The 23,144-nt window shown below is 45.6% G+C and overlaps 1 protein-coding gene across 1 annotated transcript in view; it reads left to right on the top strand.

Moving 5' to 3' along the window:
- Positions 1-23,144, top strand: part of CCDC30 (coiled-coil domain containing 30) — a 117,271-nt gene that overhangs the window by 70,286 nt on the left and 23,841 nt on the right. The window contains exons 12-18 of the mRNA XM_026660120.1: positions 2,531-2,632; positions 4,275-4,400; positions 11,587-11,724; positions 14,009-14,175; positions 14,837-15,086; positions 18,522-18,698; positions 19,991-20,200. Of these exons, the coding sequence (XP_026515905.1) occupies positions 2,531-2,632; positions 4,275-4,400; positions 11,587-11,724; positions 14,009-14,175; positions 14,837-15,086; positions 18,522-18,698; positions 19,991-20,200 (1,170 nt within the window). The remainder of the gene's footprint in view (positions 1-2,530; positions 2,633-4,274; positions 4,401-11,586; positions 11,725-14,008; positions 14,176-14,836; positions 15,087-18,521; positions 18,699-19,990; positions 20,201-23,144) is intronic.

Below are 23,144 nucleotides of genomic sequence, written 5' to 3'. Positions count from 1 at the left end.
TGTGTGTGTGTGTGTGTGTGTGTGTGTGTGTGTGTGTGTGTGTGTGTATTGTGGCAGAGCTCTGACCTTGTCCCCATGGGTCCTGCGCTTCTATGCTAGCCTCAGTGGCTCTCTGTGACCCTCCACGTAGCCCTTCTCTCTCTAGGGCCAGGGTTACAGTCTACTAAGCCCTTTTCATCATAAGCCAGCAAGGAGGTTGGTGAGAGATCTCCCACAGTCTCTGTTGTCCCTAGGGCTTGTTTTAGAACAGTTTAGCCTCCTGTCCTGACAGGGGCCTGACTTCCCCTCTCAGGAGGTGTTCCTGTAGTGGTGGGTTGGGGGGAACCCGGGCCCACCCTCTACTCGGGTTCCGGCCCAGGGACCCTAATGGTAGCAGCTGTTGGCAGCCAACCTTTCACTGCCAGAGTTGCTACATTTCCCTGGGCCACTTCCCCACAGCTCTCCTTCTTCTCCCTTACCTTAGGGCTCCCTTATCAATAACTTGAGGGTGTCTTCATTAACCAGTCCTTCAGCCACATTTCCTCTCCCTGGCTCCCCTCTGCCTGACTGGAGTGAGCCCTTTTTATAGTATCAGCGGGGCCTTAATTAGAGTCAGGTGGTCACATTAGCTTAATGGCCTCACCTGACTCTTTGCAGGTTAATTGGAGTCAGATGTTCTCATTAGCCTGGAACAGCCCCTTCTCTGGTCAGTCAGGGAACAGAAAACTGTTAATCCAGTGGCCAGTATATCTGCCTTCTGCTATTCTGTTGTACCCAACTGGCCTGGGTCTATCACAGTATATATATAAATAGTCTTTTGTTTGGTGAAAATTTTTTTTCCTGGAACCTAACCCCCTCATTTACATTAATTCTTATGGGGAAATTGGATTTGCTTAACATTGTTTCGCCTAAAGTCGCATTTTTCAGGAACATAACTACAATGTTAAGTGAGGAGTTACTGTACTGAATGTTGATGACAACTGCGTATGTGCGAAGAATGCAAGAAGAAAACAAAATGTTGTAAGACCCTTGAGTCCTCAGTTGTGTAAATTTGTCATTCTCTTAAAGCAGTGGTGCTGACATATACCTAAGCACAGCCTTATGTGGGTCAAGCAGGTTCTACATATTTTAATAAGATTTCAAGGCATCTGTATTGATTTATATTTTAAGTTCAGCTTATCTCGTATGTATTTAGATAGAAAGAACCTATGTACAGTATTGTTTATTTAAAAACAAAGAAATCAGTGCATAAGACATGAATTATAGAAAACAGGGAAAAAACAGTAAAGATACTCCTGATACTTCCTTGTGTAAACTAAAGTGATGTAAGCATGATGACAAAACACTAGTGAATCGGCCGTTAGTCTATTGTGTTGAAGCAGGCCAGGGGCCTTATGAAATGCTGTGGTGGGCCATGTACAGCCCGAGGGCCATAGGTGGGGCACCCCTGTTTTAAAGTATATTTATACATGGAAAGTGCATATGTAAATGGCACATTAATCCTTAGTGTCATTCCATAGAATGTGTCCTTATATCTTTTTGCATATAACCATTTACTCTGCATTTTCACGTTTGCTTCATGCTGGTTCTGGGAGGTCAGCTCAGCTGTCTGGAGACGTGAAAGTCATGAGAAATGTTTATACAAACAGCAGAATCTGACAGCCGGAGCGAATACAATGACTCCCTGCTTCAGCTGATGCGGGGTTTGAACCTGCGTCCTTCAGCACTCAAAGCATGAGCTTCCACAAGTCACAAGGAGGGAGGCTTCTAATTCCCTAAGACCCTTGACAATCCCAGCCTATAGGGCTCATTGTTATCCCCATGAGATTGCCCTACGCTAGGAGGATCCCCGGAGGATGTTTAAGGCCCTAGTCCAGTGCTTATCATTCAGCATGTGAGTAGCCCTGGTGAGATCAATGGAACTACTCGCATACTTAAAGGTACGCTCATGCTTAAATGCTTTGCTGGCTCAGGTCCAGAGTGCCTGATGCTGCAGGACTGATCTCTAAGCCAGCGTCATGGCTCCCTGGTGCTAGAGGCTAGAAGGAGCTGTGCCTCTGACCCAGCATCCGCCTGGATGACAGCTGTGCTCCTGAGCTCTGCTGGGGGGAGGAGAGGGGCCAAAGGCAGATGTCAGTTGGGTGGGGGAAGACATAACCTCGTTTATAGGTTAGGGAGGCCTCTCTGTACCACATGATGGGGTCTGTTGGGCTCCTCGGCTGCTCCTCTTTGGGGACCGGCAGGATGAAGGCCCACAAAGAGCAGTCTATGGGGGGATGTAATGTTAAAAAGGTGTCTGGATCTCTTTCCCACGTTCTTCCAGAGACCCTTGTTGTGCAGCTGGGTTCTCCCTTTTACCGTTTGGTCCTGAGCAGCCAATCCACCCTTCTGACCAACATCCACAGACTGTGCTGGAGCTTGCATGGCGTAGGCAGCTCTCAGCATTTTCTCCCAGCCTCTCTGTTTCTAGAGTTGCTGGTTCTATAATACGTGTTTTCGTGATTCAAATGGCAAGTGTATGTTTTTAAACTTGGGATTTATTTGTGTCAAGATCACAAGTTTAGAGACGGAGTTACTCAGAGCACAGATGAATAAAACTGAAGCCAGCATGAAAGATCAAGAAACAACTAAAAAAGTGCAAGATTTCCAAGAGGTAAGAGAACTTCGCTGAGGAACCAACTGTTCTGGTTAAAAATGCTACGAGGTGGGTACTTGCTTTTCCCATGCAACTGTTCCGGAACCATCAGCCCTTCTTCAGTTCCTGCCATGGGAATCGCATCTTTGGCATCTCTTCCTCCTGCAGTTTGCCCAGCATGCTGCAGCAATACTAATCTGGCATCCCTTCCCCTCTGACCCTGTCCCCCACCCCCATGAATCCCTTCTCGGGCTCCCTGAAGCTTAAACTCCCTGTCCTTCCTTCTGAGGCACTACACAGCTCTGCTCCCATCCAGTATGTCACCCTTAACTTCTGCCTCCTTCCCGTCTCCTGATCAACGCCCTGCCGGCGCCAGCTGCCTCCTTCCCGTCTCCCGATCAACGCCCTGCCGGCGCCAGCTGCCCCCTTCCCGTCTCCCGATCAACGCCCTGCCGGCGCCAGCTGCCTCCTTCCCGTCTCCCGATCAACGCCCTGCCGGCTCCAGCTGCCTCCTTCCCGTCTCCCGATCAACGCCCTGCCGGCTCCAGCTGCCTCCTTCCCGTCTCCTGATCAACGCCCTGCCAGGCCCAGCTGGGCAACAATTTTTGCCCAAAATTGTTTTTCACCAAAAAATGCAGATTTGGGTTGACCAAAACATTTCACAAATTCACCAAATTATTATATTAAAAAAAACTCTGAAAAACTGAAACATTTCAGTTTTTCAATTCTAAACTACTTCAATTTGATTGAAAAAGAGATAAAAGAAACCCCAAAATCAAAATGATTTGTTTGACCTGAAACAAAAATTTTCTGACTTCTTTGGTTTGCCAAAAAATTCAAATAATTTTCATTTCAAGTCAGCCCAAAGCTAATTTTTTTTTCTCAGTTTAGCCAGGAACTGAAAAAATCAATTACTTGCACAGTTCCACTGTTGACACTTCTCCTTTCCCATAATCTCTTTGTCTCCTGCGTCTCCTCTGGCCCTTTCTTCAAGCTGCCCCAGGGACTGGAAGGGTGTTATTACTGCAGCAGTATATTAATTAATGGCATGGGGAAAGGGATAATCTGTCCCCTCTGACCTCTCTCATCAAGTTCCTTCCATCATTACTGAGTTAAAACCCCACCCCTGGCACGCTAGGATTTTTTGCATGGTCTATATCAGGGGTAGGCAACCTATGGCATTCACACTGCCCGGGTCCAGGGGGCTCTGCATTTTAATTTAATTTTAAATGAAGCTTCTTAAACATTTTAAAAACCTTATTTACATTACATACAACAATAGTTTAGTGATATAGTATAGACTTGTAGAAAGAGACCTTCTAAAAACTTTAAAATGTATCACTGGCACGGGAAACCTTAAAGTAGAGTGAATAAATGAAGACTCGGCACAGCACTTCTGAAAGGTTGCCGACCCCTGGTCTATATATTGTCTGTGATTCTGATCTGTTGATGATCTCTGAGAACTAGCACTGGACAAGGTAATTGAGGGTTCTTGGCTGGGATTTTCAATTCTGCCTAGGGGATTTGGATGCCTGGGTTGCCATGGGAATTGGGAATCCAAATCCTGGCAGCAGCTTGGAGAATCCCAGCCCTCGTCTTTCTAGTGTATGAAAGCCTGTGGATGTGACTCATAACAGATGCTGCTGTTGAACAATTGCAGATGCTGAAAAGCCACCAGGAGAAGGTTGAAGTACTTGAAAGTAAATTATCAGAGGAGAGAGATTGGAGAAAGCAACTTGCATCTGACCTTGAAAAGACACAGAAAGCTTTGAAGGCTGAAAAAAAGGTATTGAATGGCCGGACATGTATTGTGGTGTGAAGCTGTTCTCTTGGGGAATGCTTACTAATTCTGCTGTATTCTTGAACTAGATGGCCACCTCCGTCTTTCTAAAAGACCCCACAATGTTCCACATATAATTTTGTTTGGCCTTTAGTTAAATACCCATCTCTATCAAACAGACATTTCTGAAGGTCTCTTTGGGTTGCTTTGAATACAATTGTTTACCATGGCTTTCCTAGGCCACTCCTCTGGCTTTTTCCTCCATAATTTATCCCATCTTATTTTTCCTTTCAGTCAATGGTATAAAACAACAGCAAAAAAACTTTACTGCCAAATCGAATTCCGCTGGACCAAGAAAAACAAACTGAAGTCAGGTAGAGCATCCTGAAAGCTTGGAGCCCAGTAATTGCAGAGGACTAGATTGAGGACCCCTTACTCACACTGATGAGTACTTATTGACACAGAATTGCCAGAATGTCTCCTATTTAAACATCCAAGGACTGTGGCTCTTTTTGTCACACTATGCTGGTGTCCGTGTGAACTACATTCTTTGTTTCTAGATGTATGACCTTACATTTGGCTGTATTAAAACATAAGAAGGGACAAACTGGGTCAGACCAATGGTCCATTGAGCCCAGTATCCTGTCTTCTAACAGTGGTCAGTACCAGGTGCTTCAGAGGGAATGAACAGAACAAGGCAATTATCGAGTGATCCATCCCCTGTCATCCAGTCCCAGCTTATGGCAGTCAGAGGTTTAGGGACACCCAGGCATGGAGTTGCATCACTGAGCATCCTGGCTAATAGCTATTGATGGACCTATCCTCCATGAATTTATCTAATTCTTTTTTTAACCTTGTTATAGTTTTGGCCTTCACAGCATCCCCTGGCAACAAGTTCCATGGATTGACAGTGCATTGTGTGAAGAAGTACTTCCCTTATGTTTGTTTTAAACCTCATACCTATTAATTTCATTGAGTAACCAAGGGTTCTTGTGTTATGTGAAGGGATAAATAACACCTCCCTAGTCACTTTCTCCACTCCATTCATTATTTTATAGTCCTCCATCATGTTCCCCCTTAGTCGTCTCTTTTCTAAGCTGAACAGTCCCAGTCTTTTTAATCTCTCCTCATATGGAAGCTGTTCCAGACCCTAATCATTTTTGTTGCCATTCTCAGTACTTTTTCTAATTCTAATGTATTGTTTCTGAGATGGGGCGACAAGAACTACATGCAGTATTCCAGGTGTGGGTGTACCATGGATTTATATAGCAGCATTGTGATATTTTCTGTCTTCTTATCTATCCCATTCCTAATGGCTACTAACATTCTTTTAGCTTTTTTAACTGCCACTGCACATTGAGCAGGTGTTTTCAGAGAACTATCCACGATGACTCCAAGATCTCTTACTTGAGTGGCAGGGGCGTGTGTGACGTTCCCCTCTAGTGTTATCCGGACCGGTGATCTGCTAGGTTACCCCAATCCTTGACTCTGGGAGCCAGCCTTACCCTGCTCTGCTGTGAGAACCCCCACTCCTGGGCTGTTCATGCACAGCCTCTAGCATGTAAGCGGCTCCCAGCTACTTGCAAGCGAATGACACTAGCCAATATCTCCGGTCCCAGACACAGTCCTAGGAACCTCTGTCTTGCAGTGTCCAGTTATGCCCGCTGGACACTGCCAGCTTATATGAGTTCGTCAATTTAACAAAGAAATTGATATGTACCAGGCTTGTTCTCCCAAGGGGAGCCTCTTACATGCTTCAAACCAAACGCACTGCTTCAGGTAGAATAAACAAACAGATTTATTAACTACAAAGATAAATTTTAAGTGATTCTAAGTCAAAGCACAACAAGTCAGATTTGGTCAAATGAAATAAAAGCAAAATGCAATCTAAGCTGATTTTAACACTTTCAATGCCCTTACAAACTTAGATGCTTCTCACCACAGGCTGGCTGGCTGCCCTTCAGCCAGGCTCTCCCCTTTGATCAGCGCTTCAGTCGCTTGGTGGTTGTGGTGTCTGTAGATGGAGGTGGAAGAGAGAGGAAGAGCATGCCAAGAAGGCTAATGGCATTTTGGGCTGTATAAGTAGGGGCATTGCCAGCAGATCGAGGGACGTGATCATTCCCCTCTATTTGACATTGATGAGACCTCATCTGGAGTACTGTGTCAAGTTTTGGGCCCCACACTACAAGAGGGATGTGGAAAAATTGGAAGGAGTCCAGCGGAGGGCAACAAAAATGATTAGGGGGCTGGAGCACATGACTTATGAGGAGAGGCTGAGGGAACTGGGATTGTTTAGTCTGCAGAAGAGAAGAATGAGGGGGGATTTGATAGCTGCTTTCAACTACCTGAAAGGGGGTGGATCTAGACTGTTCTCAGTGGTACCAGATGACAGAACAAGGAGTAATGTTGCAGTGGGGGAGGTTTAGGTTGGATATTAGGAAACACTATTTCACTAGGAGGGTGGTGAAGCACTGGAATGGGTTACCTAGGGAGGTGGTGGAATCTCCTTCCTTAGAGGTTTTTAAGGTCAGGCTTGACAAAGCCCTGGCTGGGATGATTTAATTGGGAATTGGTCCTGCTTTGAGCAGGGGTTTGGACTAGATGACCTCCTGAGGTCCCTTCCAACCCTGAGATTCTATGATTCTATGATTCATGGCAAATATCTCTCCCTTTTATCATGTCCTTTCTTCCCTCTTGGCTTTGCCCCCCTCCCTTTCAGAGTCAGGTGAGCATTACCTCATCGTAGTCCCAAACTGACCAAGGGAAGGGGGTGACTCCCTGGGGAGTCTAACAGATTATTTTGTTGCTGCCTAGGCTAGCGTCTTTTGTTCCTGTGAGGCTGGGGTGGGTTTGTCCCATACCTGTCCTGATGAGGTGTGAACTGCCCCTCTGTTCCTGGAGAGTTTTGTCTGGGCTTGTTTTAAGCCACAAGGACACATTTTGAGCCTCATAACTATATACATGAAATTACAATCTACAACATTACTATAACATCACTATAACAACCATGCTCAGTGCATCACGAGCCTTCCGAAGACACCCGACATGACAAACTTTGCATTGGACACCACACAATCATATTATAAGGATGAACATGGGGCTGTTGGGTGTTCCCCCGAGGTACAGAGCGTCACAGCGTGTGCAGGAATTTAAATGTCACTGCTTTTGGGGGGGCACCGGTGAGAGGCGCAGAACTCCTCTTGGGGGGAGAAGAGCAAACTCGTCCAGCGCAGGGGCTCAATGGAGAAGTTTGCTCTCCCCACCGCAGCCCAGGAGGAGTTCTGCACCCCTTGCCGGGGACCCTGGGCCAGAGGAGTTCTGCATCCTCTGCAGATTATTGGGGGGGGGCATGCCCCTGCTTTCCCCCCCTTGCGCACACCCCTGTTAAGTGGTAACAGCTAATTTAGACCCCATCATTTTGTACGTAGAGTTGGGATTATGTTTTCCAAATGCATCACTTTGCATTTATCAACATTGAATTTCTTCTGCCATTTTGTTGCCCAGTCACCCAGTTTTGTGAGATCCCTTTGTAACTCTTTGCAGTCAGCTCAGACTTTACTATCTTGAGTAATTTTGTATCATCTGCAAACTTTGGTACTTCACTATTTACCTCCTTCTCCAGATCATTTATGAATACGTTGAACAGTGCTGTCCGAAAGGAGTTGGTTTTACCTCTGTATATGGCATTGGGGAGACCATTACTAGAATATTAAATCCAGTTCTGTGTCCATACTCTAAGCAGGATGTTGACAGATTGGAAGAGGGTTTAGTGAAGAGTTATAAGAATGATAAGAGACAGTTCAGCCTATTTATCTTATTGAAGAGGAAGTTAAGAGGTGTCTTGGGCCACGTCTGTACGTACAGCACTGCAGCTGTACAGATATAGCTGCGCCGCTGCAGCACATCTGGTGAAGACGCTCTGTGCCGATGGGCGAGAGCTCTCCCATTGGCATAAACAGCCCAGCTCCACAAGCGGCAGAAGCTGTATCACTGGGAGAAACTCTCCCGCTGACATAGCACTGTGTGCACGAGCACTTAGATTGGTTTAACTTCCCTTGCTCAGCGGGGTGGTTTATTCACACCCCTGAGTGACGTAAGTTATGCTAACATGGGCTGTAGTGTAGACATAACCTTGGTCATGGTCAGTAGATACCTACATAGGGAGAAAAGATAGTAGGGGACTCTTTAATTTAGCAGACAAAGACAGAGCAAGATCTAGTGGTTGGAAGTTGAAGTCAGAAAGATTCAAACTGGAGGTAAGACAACTTTTTAACAAGGAGGGTAACTAACTATTGGAACAGCTTCCCAAGGGCTGTGTAAACTCATCTCTTGGAGACTTTACATGGAGATTGCATGTCTCGCTAAAAGATCTGCTCCAGTTCAACCTCCAGGGTAATTTACTTAAGGCAGGTTTACACTTAAAACACAGCGTCGGCAAAGCTGCAGCGCTTAAGTGAACACGCTCCTACACCGATGGGAGAGCTTCTCCTGTCAGCGTAGTTAATCCACCTCTGCAAGAGGCGGTAGCATCATCAACAGGAGAAGCTGTCCCTCTGTCACAGTGTTGTCTACACCAGGGGTTAGGTCAGTATAACTATGTTACTCGGGGGTGTGGATTATTCACAGCCCTGACCTGAGCGATGTAGTTACACCGATATAAGTCTGTAGTGTAGACCTGGCTTTAGTAGTTTGCAGTGTTGTTGTAGCCGTGTTGGTCCCAGGATATTAGAGATGGGGGGAAGGGGGAAGGGAATATCTTTTATTGGACTAACTTCTGTTGGTGAGAGAGACAAGCTTTGGAGCTACACAGAGCTCTTCTTCAGGTCTGGGAAAGGTGTTCCCAGCCTCACAGCTAAACACAAGGTGGGACAGATTGTTTAGCATAAGTAGTTAACACGTACTGTAAATCAGAGACAATTCAAGCTGAAGTGGCCAGTTAACACCTTTGCAGTCAAAGGACAAAAAAAGCTGTGTGGAGGGGTGTGGGTAGTAGGTTACAGATTGTTGTAATAAGCCATAAATCCAGTGTCTTTATTAAAACCATGATTTGTAGTGTCTAGCAAAGTTATGAATTTGAGCTCCCGGGCTCATCTTTTGACGGCGTTGTGCAGGTTTTCGTTGAGGATGACGACTGAGAGGTCAGATATGGAGTGATCGGTTTGTGAAAAGTGTTTGCCCACGTGCGATATGGCATTTTGGTCTTTTATCATTTTCCTGTGTGAGTTCCTTTGAGAGCATAGTGATTGTCTGGTTTCACCCACATAGTTGTTGTATGGGCATTTAGTGCACTAGATGAGGTTCACCACATGTTGTGACAGGCATGTGTCAGACCCCTGGATCTTGAGCAGTGTTTTGTGGGAGGTATTGATCATCACAGCAGGGGAGATACGTCTTCTGGGTTTGCATCTGTTGTTCTGGCAGGGTCTGGTGCTGCTTTGAGTTGGTGGGCACTGGTCTGTGGGGAGCTTGCTTCTGCTGATGATCTTGGTGAGGTTTGGGGGTTGTTTGAAGGCCAGAAGAGGGGGTTTGGGAAAGATTTCTTTCAGGATGTGGAGCACATCGAACATGGGTTGTAGCTGTTTAATGATACCCCATATGAGTTCCAGCATGGAGTGGTAGGTGATAACTAGGGGTATGTAGTTGGAGGGTTTTGGTTTTTTCTGTGTACACCCATAACAATTTTACATTCAACAATAAACACTTTGTTCAAACCATGGGAACAGCCATGGGTACTAGGATGGTTCCCCAAAATACCAACCTCTTCATGGTTGTATGCAGAGTTGATGTAGCCATGTCAGTCCCAGGATATTAGAGAGACAAGGAGGGTGAGGTAATATATTTTATTAGATCAATTTCTGTTGGTGAGAGATACAAGCTTTTGAGCTTCCACAGTGACCTGAAGAAGAGCTCTGTGTAAGCTTGTCCATCTCACTAACATGGGCCCTCTTCTTGCGCCATCTTGAGGAAGAATTTTCTGGACAAATGCACCACGAAACCAATGATACACCTGAAGTACATCGGTGATATTTTCATCCTCTGGACAAACAACCTAAACTCCCTCAGAGATTTCCACCACAACTTCAACAATCACCACCTGTCCATCAAATTCTCTCTAGAACGCTCTCAAACCAGCATCAACATCTGGGACACCACAGTCAGTTTCAACAATGAAACCCTACAGACCACTATATACAAGAGATCCATGGATCACCACACTTATCTTCACAGATTCAGTACCCTCCCAAACCCGGGGCGGTGGAGTCTTCCCAAAAGGGGGGAGACCAGGGCCCCCACCCCCTTTGTGGCCCCACCCCTGCCCCTCCTCTTCCCCCCAAGGCCTTGCCCCCGGCCAAGCCAGAGGCCAGAGTGGGGCCGGGGAGCCCAGGCCCCTCTAGCTGCCTGGGGGCGAGGGCACCCCACAGCTGTTCATGCAGCTCTTACCCTGACCCAGTTCCAGCCGGGGGGACGGGGCCTCGGAGCCCAGCCCGGCTATGATAAGAGCCTTCCAGCAGTTGTGGGGAGCTACGGACCCTCCCTCTGCCCAGGGCTGGGAACCCAAGGAGCAGGAACATGGGCTGGGGACTACTCTTGGCCCCCCCCCATGGGCAGGTGGAGGGTCTGCCGCTTCCCACAGCTGCTCGTACTCCCTGGCTGGGCTATGCTTCTGGCCTGTCCGGGGTATGGGGCTTCAGGGGGAAGAGGAGAGGTGGGGGAGCGGGGCCCATGGTGAAAAGTGGATACTCGACCAGAAAAGTAGATTGCATCATGAAACAGGCCACCCAAATACCCAGGAGAACCTGCTTCAATACGAAAAAACCCAACCCTCTGACCGCAGAACCCTAGCATCTTATTCACTGTCAGAGCATGAGGGTTTAGCTTTGGATGGAATGAAGAGTCTAACCTATATCTGGGGTAATGATTTCAGACTGTTCATTTAAATCTTTGTCAGAGCACAGGATGGGCACCTGATGGTTGGGGCAATATCTTTTTTCCTGTAAATCAAAGGAAAACTAAGTAAATGAGGTGTTGTTAACCAGCAACATGCAAAGCCCTATTCACAATCTTTGGAACTTTCTTTTTCCTTAAATACAAGAGATTATTAAATATCTAATCGGAGAAATGACTCTCGTTTAATCTGTGCCTAGAATTAGTGATATGCTTCTTTCACCAACTCCTTTTTCTTTTTAACCAGGAATTACATAATTCAAAGTCGGAGCTCGTGAGTCTTTATAATGAGCTCCAGAATCTCCGAGGTGCGGCAGAAGAAAGAGATTTCCTTAGTGTAACCCATGAGAAACTACAGCACGAAAATACTTCATTGGAAACAAAGGTGAGGATTTCGTGAGATCAGGAGTCTTTCAGTGTTCCATTGACTGACACTGACCAAATCTGACAATTTGCACTTCTCAAAAAGGAACAGGACATTACATGGATAACAAGAATATTCAGTTACTGTAGTTAATGCCGACAAATTTGGGAAGAGATATTAAATTTCATGCTTCAGGATTTAAGCCAATCTCTAACTACTGGGACTTAGCAGGTGTTTTACACCTTCCTTTGAAGCATCTGAGTCTGGCCCCTGTGAAAGACAGGAGACTGGGTTAGATGGACAATGGCTCTGATCCAGTCCGGCAGTTCCTGTGTTCCTAAGCACGTTTATGTTCTCTGAGGCCTTCACCTCCAACTCCTTCCCCACTATTAGCTTTGCATCTTCTTTCATGGTCTCAAGTGCTGGCTCTGTTATTGCCCAGTGTCATTTCATTAGTTCACAGTGAAACTGTAAAGCTTCTATCTCTGTGAGAGACCTTCCTAGTGAACGAAACTTCAATTTTACCATCATTTGTTGATTTTCCCTTGGGGAAATTGAAACAAAATATGTTGCTGCAGGTCCAGTTGACCCAAATTTGAAACATTTCAATTTGTCAAACTGAATCAGAATGTTTTGTTTCGGGTCAGTTCAGCACTAATCTGTGTCCATCTGCGCCGCTGCAGTGGCTCATGGGAGTTGTAGTTTGCATGCCTCAATCCCTTATTCTCCTCTGTGGACGGGGTTCCCTGGCTGGACTACATCTCCTATGATGCACCATTGTAATAAGACTCCTGTGGTGCACCAACGTGTCCAGAGCCTGGATTTGTTAATGCTCTGGGAATGCTGGGATGTCCATCTGTGTTCTCTGTGCATTTGGGATGACTGGTAGTTAGGAAAGAGTTGGCAATCATGCTCAGGGGATTGGCCGGGAGACAGATATTATTCTGTGGTGTGTTACAGTCTGTTAGATAGTGTGTGGATCAGCAGATGTTTTATTACTTTACTTTGTACTTTGTATTTTAAAGTTTGTAATATACCTAGAGCTGTAGATGAGCAATAAGGGTACAAATCCAAATGTGATTTTATGGCAGAGCTTCCCTTGATATAAGTGTAAACTGCTCACTGATTTCCCCTGCACGGTATTGCAAAATATTGAAGAAATATCGGGCACTAGGCTAATTTAGACTTTATATTGCAGATTTACAAGTTTTCTTTAGCTGGAGTCACTAGACCAGGGATCTCAAACGCAAATCACCACAAGGGCCACGTGAGGACTAGTACCTTGGCCCGAGGGCCGCATCACTGAAACCTTTTCATACAACGATACAAAAGTATAGTCAAAAATTTAAGAAATGAAGAGTAATATAGTATGCTATTAAAAGTCAATCTATTAACTTTTAAAAAACTATCATGCAAAGAGGGGTTTTAATAAAATATAAACACCTGTAACTATTCCTTATGTGGTCAGTAACAGTGATGATGATCTACACCAGGGGTCTCAAACACGTGGCCTGCGGACCGTTTCCCGCCGACTCTCTCCTGCACTGCGTAACCCTTTCCCTGCCCCAGTCACAGCCCAAAGTCAAGAGGGAAACTGAGGCTCGCCTAGGAATTATAAAAATGTTACAGAAAATTTCCACTTCGTCACAGACACTGTCCAGTGTCCCAATGGAGAGACCCCTGGGCAATGGGGGGGGACCTCTGGGTGTCCAACACCCCTAACAGAGAGACCCCTGGGCAATGGGGTATGACCCCTGGGTGTCCAGCACCCCTAACAGAGAGACCCCTGGGCAATGGGGGGGGGACCCCTGGGTGCCCAGCACCCCTAACAGAGAGATCCCTGGGCAATGGGGGATGGTGCCCGGTGCCCCTAACTAACAGTCTCAAACACGTGGCCCCGCCCCTACCCCACCCCTTCCCCGCCCCCATTCCAACCCCTTCCCCAAAGTACCCGCCCCAATTCTGCCCCCTCCCTGCCCCTATTCCAACCTCTTCCCCAAATCCCTGCCCCTGCCACGCCTCTTCCCCGCTCCTCCCACCTCCCTCCTGGAAAGTTCTAAACTCTGCCAAACGGCTGTTTGGCAGCGGGAAGCACTGGGAGGTAGGCGGAGGAGCGGCGCGCTGGGGTGGGGGGAGGAGGGGAGCTTGACTGCCGGTGGAGTCGGCGCCTATGGCGGGCCGCAGGAAATAACTCTGCGGGCCGCGTGTTTGAGACCCCTGCACTAGATTTTCTTATACCCCATGAAAGATTTCCATAAGACCATAGAAAATCAGTCTTATGACATTTACAATTCTGACTTTGCAGGTCTCGGAGCTCTCACAGGAATGTGAACAGTTAAACCAGCTTGTAGTGAAACAGAAAATAGATGAAAACTTTACAACAAGTGAAACGACATATAAAGAGCTTATGACTAAAGCAAGAATATTGGAAGAACAGATCCAAATCCTGGGAGGGGAGAGAGAGCAATTATGGTAAATCTTAATAGCACCCTCTGTGTTTTCTGCATTTTATCTTCAGTGACTAACCTAGAAATGTTCAGTTTTTTGAAAATCTTAGCGCTTGTTCTTGTAAAGTGCATGAATGAGAGATGGGCAGATGCCTTTTTTTCTCCTATGCCAGCTCAAATATTCAACAGTCTTGCACTGCAGGCTTTTGCTGAGCCCGAGTCTTCTCTGTCACACTAGTGTAAATCTGGAGTAACTGATTGATTTCCGTGTCGTTACTCCAGATTCACACCTGGGGAAATGAGAGATTGCTCTGGCCCTTTTGGAACACTTTTATTTTGGTTCCCTTCTCAGCTTATGCAAGCTTGCTTTGAAATTGGGTGTAATTCACACCTTTTTGTAGTAAATACAAGTTCTGCGTGTGGACCCTCTGAAACAGAAATAAGAGTCTCCATACACAGACTTGCACCAACATAACTAAAGGAGTGAATTGTGTCAGATTTAGTTTTTCCAGTGCAAGTCTCTGGGTCAAAGTCACCCTATGTAGAACTATTAGCACAAGGCCTGTGAGCCACTTAAGAGCTTCAGTTGTGCCTAGGCATATTGCTGATCCTTTACAATGGTGAATTTTACGTGAGTAATTTGACTGAAGTTTGTTTGTTTGTTTTTTTACTATTTTTACCTCAAGTACCAAGCTATTAGAGAGCAACAAGAAAACCGAGGAGTTAGAAAAGGAGGTGAAGGGGAGCAATGAAGAAAAACAACTGTTACTGGAAGAAAATGCCCAGCTAAGACAAGACATCCTGGCTACAAGGGAACAATTTCACAGCAAGATAGAAGAGGCTGTAAGCATTAAATCTGAGACGAGCCAAGAGAACCAGCCGCTCAACCCCCAGAGCTCTGAATGTAACACAGCATTAAACATGAGCATTAAACAGGTATGAGAGCCTCTTACAGTAAGTGCCACGCCTCCATTTCGAGTGGCTTAACCAGTGTAGGGGCATAAGCTGGATAAAAAGTGGACTTGAACAGTGAAATAGTTTTTATCAGCCAACAAGCCACTGCAACATCATTGCATGCTGTGGAGAACTGATTAATTTACCTGGGTAAAAGATATATATAAAAAAACAAGTGATTAACCAATTTCACTTTCCCATCTTCCTATATGAAGCTTCATAGATTAATAAATTTAAAGCCAGAAGGAACCATTATGATCATCTGGTCTGGCCTCCCACTTACCCCAGGACATAGACAATAATTTCTACATTAAGCCATAACTCTTGTTTGAGCTAGAACATATCGTTTAGAAAGAAAACCAGTCATGCGTTAAACACTTCAAGTGATGGAGAATCTACTTCATCCCTAGGTAAATTGTTCCAGTGGTTAGTAACCCTGACTGTTAAAAGTTTGTGCCTTTTCTCTTGTCTAAATTTGTCTAGCTTCAGCTTTCAAACATTGGATCTTGTTATACATTTTTCTGGTAGATTAAAGAGCCATCTGCTATCAGAAATCTTTTCCTCATATAGGTGTTTGCAGGTAGTGATCAAGTCTTCGCTTAACCTTCTCTTGGATAAATTCACTAGAACAAGCTTCTTTGGTTTCTCACTATTAAGACAGGTTTTTCAGATCTCAAATTATTCCTGTAGCTCTTCTCTGAACCCTTTTCAAATTTACAAAAGCCTTATTGAGGTGGGGACACAGAATGGGACACAGTATCCAGTAATAGTCTCTGTGACGGGTTGGACCCCTCCGCCCCCGCATCCGGGATGCCACCTGATCTGGGGTTTCACTGAGCTCTCCTGCTCCACTAGCCTGGGCTCCCTCTCCCTGCTTTGCTGAATCAGGCTCTCTGGCCTCTGGCAGCACACACAGGCAGGGCCGCCCCAGCCGTAGAATCACACAGAGTCTGCAGGCAGCTCTCTGTGAGAAGACTCAGCTAGGAAATTGCCCAGCACTCATGTGCACACCCCCTCTGGGGAGTAAACCCAAAACAATATTGTCTTGCGCTGTATAGAAAAGTCTGCACAGCGCGAGCTCATAAAAATTCACCCTCTGCCTCATTGTGGAGAGAGATACGCCCAGCTTCTTGCCCCCCACCCCAGATATGAATTGCACAAACTGGGTTATGTTGTAAACAAGAAATAAGTTTATTAACTATAAAAGGTAAATGTTAAGTGATTATAAGGGACAGCAAACAAAACAAAGCAGATTACTAAGCAAATAAAACAAAACACACATACTAAGTTTAAGATCTTAAAGAGACTGGTTTCCAGAAGTAATTTCTTGCTCTAAATGTTGATTTTGGGCAGGTTGCAGAAATTCTTGAAGGTTAGCTACCCTGCTTGCAGCTTAAATCTTCAGGTATCTTATTCACAGACCAGATCCCTTTTCCAGCCTGGGTTCAGTACTCCTCCCACTTTCCCTTTGTCCTTGTTCCTTAGGCCTTGTCTATACTGCCACTTTACAGCGCTGCAACTTTCTTGCTCAGGGGTGTGAAAAAACACCCCCCGAGCGCTGCAAGTTTCAGCGCTGGAAAGTGGCAGTGTAGACAGTGCACCAGCACTGGGAGCTACTCCCCTCATGGAGGTGTTTTTTTTTTTATAGCGCTGGGAGACCTCTCTCCCAGCTCTGATACCGCAACTACACAGCCACGTTAAAGCGCTGCTGTCACAGCTCTTTAACATTGCTAGTGAAGACCTGCCCTTAGGTGTTTCCAGCATTCATCCTGGTTGGGGATTCAGTGAAGAGTGAACCAAGATGAACTTACTCCCTAGCCTTAAATAAAATTTACATAAGGTGGGAATCTTGTTTGCCAGTCTTGACCTCCCCCTCCTTTTAGTGGAAAATTACTAGAAGTCCAAAATGGTGTTTAGTACCAGGTGACATGACCACCTGACCTAGTAGTGTCACAGCAACATCCCAGGACACCTCTCAGGAAGGAGAGAGATGAGTATCTTCAAAATACTCATATTGTTTCTTCCTAATGGCCCATCAAGGCTGATGGCTTGTTGTCTAGTGGGTGTTTCCCAACAGTTGTAATTATTACATATATTCCTATATGTAATATTCCTAACTTTAGATACAGAAATGATACAGGCATACAAATTGGATATTCACATTCAGTAAATTATAACCTTTCCAACAATACCTTACCAGACCCATCTTGCATAAAATATATCTATGATGTCATATCCATATCATAAGCATATTTCCATAAAGAATATGGGGTGTAACGTCACAGTCTCACTAATGCAGTGCACAGAAGTAATACCCTTCTCCTACTTGCTAGTCCGCTGCTTTTGCATCGGAGGATTGTGTTCACCCTTTTAGCTGCAGCATCATAGTGGGAGCTCATGTTCAGTTGGTTTTTGCTATGACCCCAAAGTCATTTTCAGAGTCATGGGTTTACAGGGTACAGTCTTATAAGCGTGACCTACATTCTTTGTTCTTTAATGTATGACCTTGCATTAGTCTGTATTCAAATGCATGTTGTTCAAATGAGTCCACCTTACCAAGCAGTCCAGGTCTGTCAGTATAACTGATCTGTTGACTGGCATTAATTAAGCTACCATCTTTTAATTCTTTTCTGATTGCATCCCATATCAGTCTTTCCATGATTTTGACAAGGATTGATGTCAGGCTAACTGGCCTTTAGTTACCCAGGTCATCCTATTTATCCTTTTCAAATATTGGCACAATGTTAGCTTTTTTTTGGTCTCTGGAACTCCCCCCATGTGCCAAGATTTGTTAAAAAATCAACATTAATGGTTCAGAATGCTCCTTGCTGAATTCCCTTAATATCCAGTACCGCAGATTTAAAAATATTTATTAGTTGCTGTTTAACATCCTCCCTTGTTACTGATGGAATAGCAAGTATTTCATTATCACTATAAGATGTGAATACATCCTCCTTCTTTCTGAATACAGAACAGGAAGTCAGGCTAGATTATCACAGTTGTCCCTTCTGGCCTTGGAATCTATGAGCAGAAATATTTGTTGAACACTTTGGCATTTTCTGCATCATGGTTGATAATTTTACCATCCTTGTCTAGTATCGGTCCTATATCTTTGCAAGAATTTTGTTTATGCCTGAAATATTTAAAGAATCCCTTCTTATTTTCCTGAATTCGACTGGCCACAGAATTTTCATTGATACCTTTTGCTTCCCTTATCAATTGTCTGCATTTCCTAACTGTTGATTAGTACTCATTGCTAGCAGCTTCCCTGTTTTTACATTTGCTATGTATTCGTTTTTAAATTTTTTATTGCTGCCTTCACCTCCCCTTTTAATCAAGACTTTTTTTCAACCAAGAATCCTTCTTTCATGCTAATTTTCCCCCTCCTCACATGCCTCTGTTTCCTTATTAATGCAGTATTTGTCTGGAGAGAGACTCCTGCAGCAGCATCAGGAGGAAATGCAACAATTGCGACAGGATTTCCACAGAGTTCAGAATTTGTGCAGCTCAGCTGAGAAAGAGCTGAGATATGAAAGGGAGAAAAACTTGGACTTAAAGAAGCATAATATCTTGCTGCAGCAAGAAAACACCAAGGTACGTGCACGGTGTGTGCCACAGCATGAAAAGAGCCACCAGGGTACATACACCATGTGTGCTATAGCACTCATGAGCCCAGGGGCGTTTCCACCAGTTTGGGGACATGTGGGAGTTTCATTCCCAGCTCTTTCAGAGACAAAAGGTGAGATGCAAGTTTTGCTCAGTTTCTCATGAATGCAAAGGCCCTTTACACTGCATTGGCAGTAACTTAAAATGGTAGTAAATTATTAGGGCCTCTTTTCCATTGCCAGAGTGGCATCAAGTTGTCTTAACATAAAGGAGACAGAATTTAGCCCAAAGTCTGTAGCATCCCAATTAGCATCCAGCCTGTATCATCTGAGGAAGTCCCAAATGAGGAGGACTGGTGGGTGCTCAGTAATTACTTCGGAGCTGGAGAGTGATAGAGGAGTTGGTGGCCTGCCACCAGATCCAGCTCTGTAATAGATGTAGCTTTACCTCTTCCATGTGCTAGTCAAACACTCACTGATTCATCCTCGCAACTCCCCTGGGAGGAAGTTACGTAGCTATTCTCTTCACTTGTCAGAGGGGGAACCTGAGGCAGAGAGGTTAAGTCTCAGGCCACAGGGGGAGTAAAGGTCAGCCCTGGAACTAGAAGTTGGGATTTCTTCTTTGAGAATTGCCATCTTAGATCCACATTCATGGGATCCCAGTGCAGGAGTCCTGGAAACATGTGAAAATCAGTGACTGTCCCAGTAGAGCTGTAGAGCTGAATCTTGTGAGCAATGGGAAAATCTCGCCCTAGACTTACACGTTTGCATTCCTCCACCTGGCTCTAACGACTGTTGCATTAATTGAAATATCTTCCCAAGTCCAGTATTTCTTCATTGATTTTTCAAGGACATTTTTTAAAGGATACAAAAACCCAACTCTCCTGATGATCCTGGGAGCAGCTGGGATTGGCTACAAAACATTCTGCGTTTGTTTATCTTTCGCTATACAGGTCTGTCGCATCTTACACGCATTTAACATGCACGATTTCAGCTTTATGCGGTCAGCAAAAACAAAAACAAAAAAAGAAAAAAACAACAATTTTAATACTGTACCTGTAGTGCGGGCGATTCCGCTCGCCATTGAACTCAATGTAATTTTGACTATACGCGGTTTTCGCTTTACGCGCTAACCGCGGAACGGAACCCCCGCGTAAGATGAGCAGACCTGTATTGGATTGTCTAGTAACCCTGCCTCCCCCCCCCCCATCAGTCTGTTTTGCTTGAAGCACATGGAAGTCAGTGCTCAATTCTGTACTTTTCTTTCCTTGTCAAACTCAGGTCAAAGCTGAACTGAGACAAGTCCAGTTGAAGTTAACCGACTCAACCAAAATGTGCTCCTCTCTCACAGTGCAATGGGAGCACAGTCAGCAGAAGGTCAAAGAACTTGAACTAGAGCTGCTAAAGCACTCCCAGAGTAGTAAACTGCAGAGCAGTCTGCAGGAGAAACTTGCACTGGAGAAATCGAGGGCTACTGATGCAGAGAAAAAGGTAAATAGACAACCTACATTGCATTAGTATCAAATCTGCATTCATCAGTTGTAGTCTGCAGAAGTTCAGACTAAAAAGCATGCACTGGTAGCTAATGTCTTAGTACTCAGATACACAGTTTGCTAGTTTTTGGTCACTTGTGAGGTTTTTGGAAGTATTTGAAGTGCATTTCAATTATTACGAGAAACACAATGAATATGTTAATATGCAGATCTGAACATCATCTTTGAAATCTTATTTCTGAAATTCAGAATATTTCCCCATTGTTTCCTTGTACTCCTGCGTCTGTACCCACTTGGTAACTCTTGTCCGCTACTTAGGTTGTGGGCCCTTTGGGGCAGGGACTGTCTTCTTGTTCTGTGTTTGTACAGCGCCTAGCACACTGGGGTGCTGGTCCATGACTGGGGTTCCTAGGTGCTCCAGCAATATTAATAATAATAACAATTAATAAAGTGATCTCTGAGTTGGATTAGCAATACGGGGTCTAATCCAAAGCCCATTGAAATCAGTGGAAAGGCTCCTCTTGGCTTTAGTTAGCTTTGGATCAGATCCATACAGAGATGGGGATAAACTCACGCAGAGGCAAGCAAATCTTTCCTACCTCCCCCCTTTGATTTGAATACTATTCTATAAACATTCCATCCAAAAAACTATGCAGACGTTGCAAACTAAGGCCCAATCCTGCAGTTCATGTCATCCAGGTGCAGCCATGTGTCCACCTAGAATCCTAAAGAAGTAAGTGGGGCTGTATGTGGTTGCTGAGCTCTGTCCACATGGGTCTATTTGCAGGATCTAGTCTGTAAGCACTCAGTAGCAGCAAATAATAATAAAGTTAGGTTGCACAGATAGCCTTAACTCTGCCCCGAAGTGCATATGCATTATGGTACCAAGCCTGATTCCTCACTGTGTAGTTACATCAATGTTATGCTTTACACCAATGTAAATGAGAGGAAAATCAGGGCTACCCTCAAAAATGCAGTCTAGTATCTCCCACTGATTCACTGGAGCAGTCAGTTAATCCGGTGTTCTATCTGCTTTGGGTTGCTGGAAGAGTGCACAGCATATTTATGAATCTCACCCAGTATTTTGTTTCCAACCTGGGGAGCCCTGCCTCATTCACTGCTTCCATTCACTGAATTTTTCACTATGCAACTAAATTAGGCATGCACTGTGCAGCTTCACTTTGCTGTAAGCCGTACAAACTTAGTTAGAAAATCTCTTTCCAAATGTACTGCACAGGCTCTGGGTGAGATTTTCATAGGCTCATGATGACTCAGTCACATAAAAATCAGTTATCACTCACAGTCGCTTCTCCTTAGTGAGGGTCAGGAGCTGCCAAATTGCAGCTGGAGCAAGTTTTGAAAAAAAATCAGATTTTTTTTTTATAATGGAGAAAGTGGATTTTTTTACTTTCCATATACACAAAAATGAACTAGTTTTGCTGAAAATTCTCCTCCTCCCTCACTTTCCAAAAATAAAAATACCCCCCCAATATTTTGGAAGAGACCCTCCACCTGGAAAATCTCAGCCTGAAAAATTAAAAATTCAGAAAGCTCTGAATATCTGAAAATAGGGGTTTAAAAAGGAAATGCTGCAGACCCTTGTCTCTGGTCATTGCTAGCTCTTCTGCACGGCTGCCTTTCAGAGGTAGCATTCCTGGCAGGGACACTGGTCTGTCTCTGGTACGGTTTAGTCTCCATTGCACAGCACCATCTACCCTATGGCAGGAGAGAGACACACTCAGATGTCACGGGAGCCCTGTTGTAATCTTTGGACTTCCTGCTTTACTAATTTTCTGTGATGGGCCCTAGCTGTGTGGCCCTGGCTTTCCTCCTCACCTTCGTGAGATCTGTTATTTTCTCCTCTTGTGGGTGTGTTACTCTCTCTTTACTTCTCACTCATTTCCTTCCACTTTCTCCATTTCTTCTCTCTTTACTGTGAGCTCTTCCTTTTTCCACGTTTTCAATCTCACCCCACATTCTGTTCTCTTCTCCTCTCATTCCCAAGCCCCTCTAGCCCTATCACTGCTCATTTCTAATCCCTCTCTCCTCCCACCCTAGCTCAGCCCCCCATCCAGTCCCCCTAGTCATCCAGCCTACTGCCCACCGATAGTGACTGTGTGAGCCACCCTCATCCACAGTAACATAGAATGGTGTGGGGAGCAGGGCCCAGAGACCCAAGGAAGTGGAGTACTTTGCATTTGTCCTTATTGAATTTCATCCTATTTACTTCAGACCATTTCTCCAGTTTGTCCAGATCATTTTGAATTATAATCCTACCCTCCAAAGCACTTGCAAAGTGTACTCTCTATGCCATTATTTAAATCATTGATGAAGATATTGAACAGAACTGGACCCAGAACCGATCCCTGCGGCAGTGCCGTAACAAGGGCGAGGCGAGTGAGGCACTTGCCTCGGGCGCACAAAGGGGAGGGGTGCAATCACCTCCTCTCCGCCTCCGCCTCCTCCCCTGAACACTACGCCCCTGCTTCTCCGAGCCCCCGCTTCCCGCGAATCAGCTGTTCGCGCGGGAAGCCTGGGAGCACAGAGAAACAACCAGTGGCGCGCTCAGGCCCAGGGAGGCAGAGGCGGAGCAGAGGTGAGCTGGGGCGGGGAGCGCAGGGCCGGGTCTAACTTTTTGGGCGGTGCGGCCGGAGGAGCGGGGGGGGCACGGCACGGCCGGAGGAGTGAGGCGTGAGGGGGGGACACGGCACAGCTGGAGGAGCGAGGCGCGAGGGGGGGCAGTGCAGCTGGAGGAGCGAGGGGGGCATGGTACGGCCGGAGGAGCCAAGGGGGGAGTGGCGCGGCCGGAGCAGCGAGGGGGGAGCGCAGCATGGCCGCAACGTGGCAGGAGCAGCCAAGGGGGGGCTGGCGCGCCCGGAGGAGCCAAAGGAGGGCATGGCACGGTGCAACTGGAGGAGCCAAGGGGGGGGCACGGCCAGAGG

The sequence above is a fragment of the Terrapene carolina genome, unplaced genomic scaffold (genome assembly GCF_002925995.2).
Source record: "Terrapene carolina triunguis isolate 2854851 unplaced genomic scaffold, T_m_triunguis-2.0 Scaffold714, whole genome shotgun sequence".
NCBI lineage: Eukaryota > Metazoa > Chordata > Testudines > Emydidae > Terrapene > Terrapene triunguis.
The sequence above is the reverse complement of the archived record's forward strand: the minus strand, read 5'-3'. Positions and strand labels throughout refer to the sequence as shown.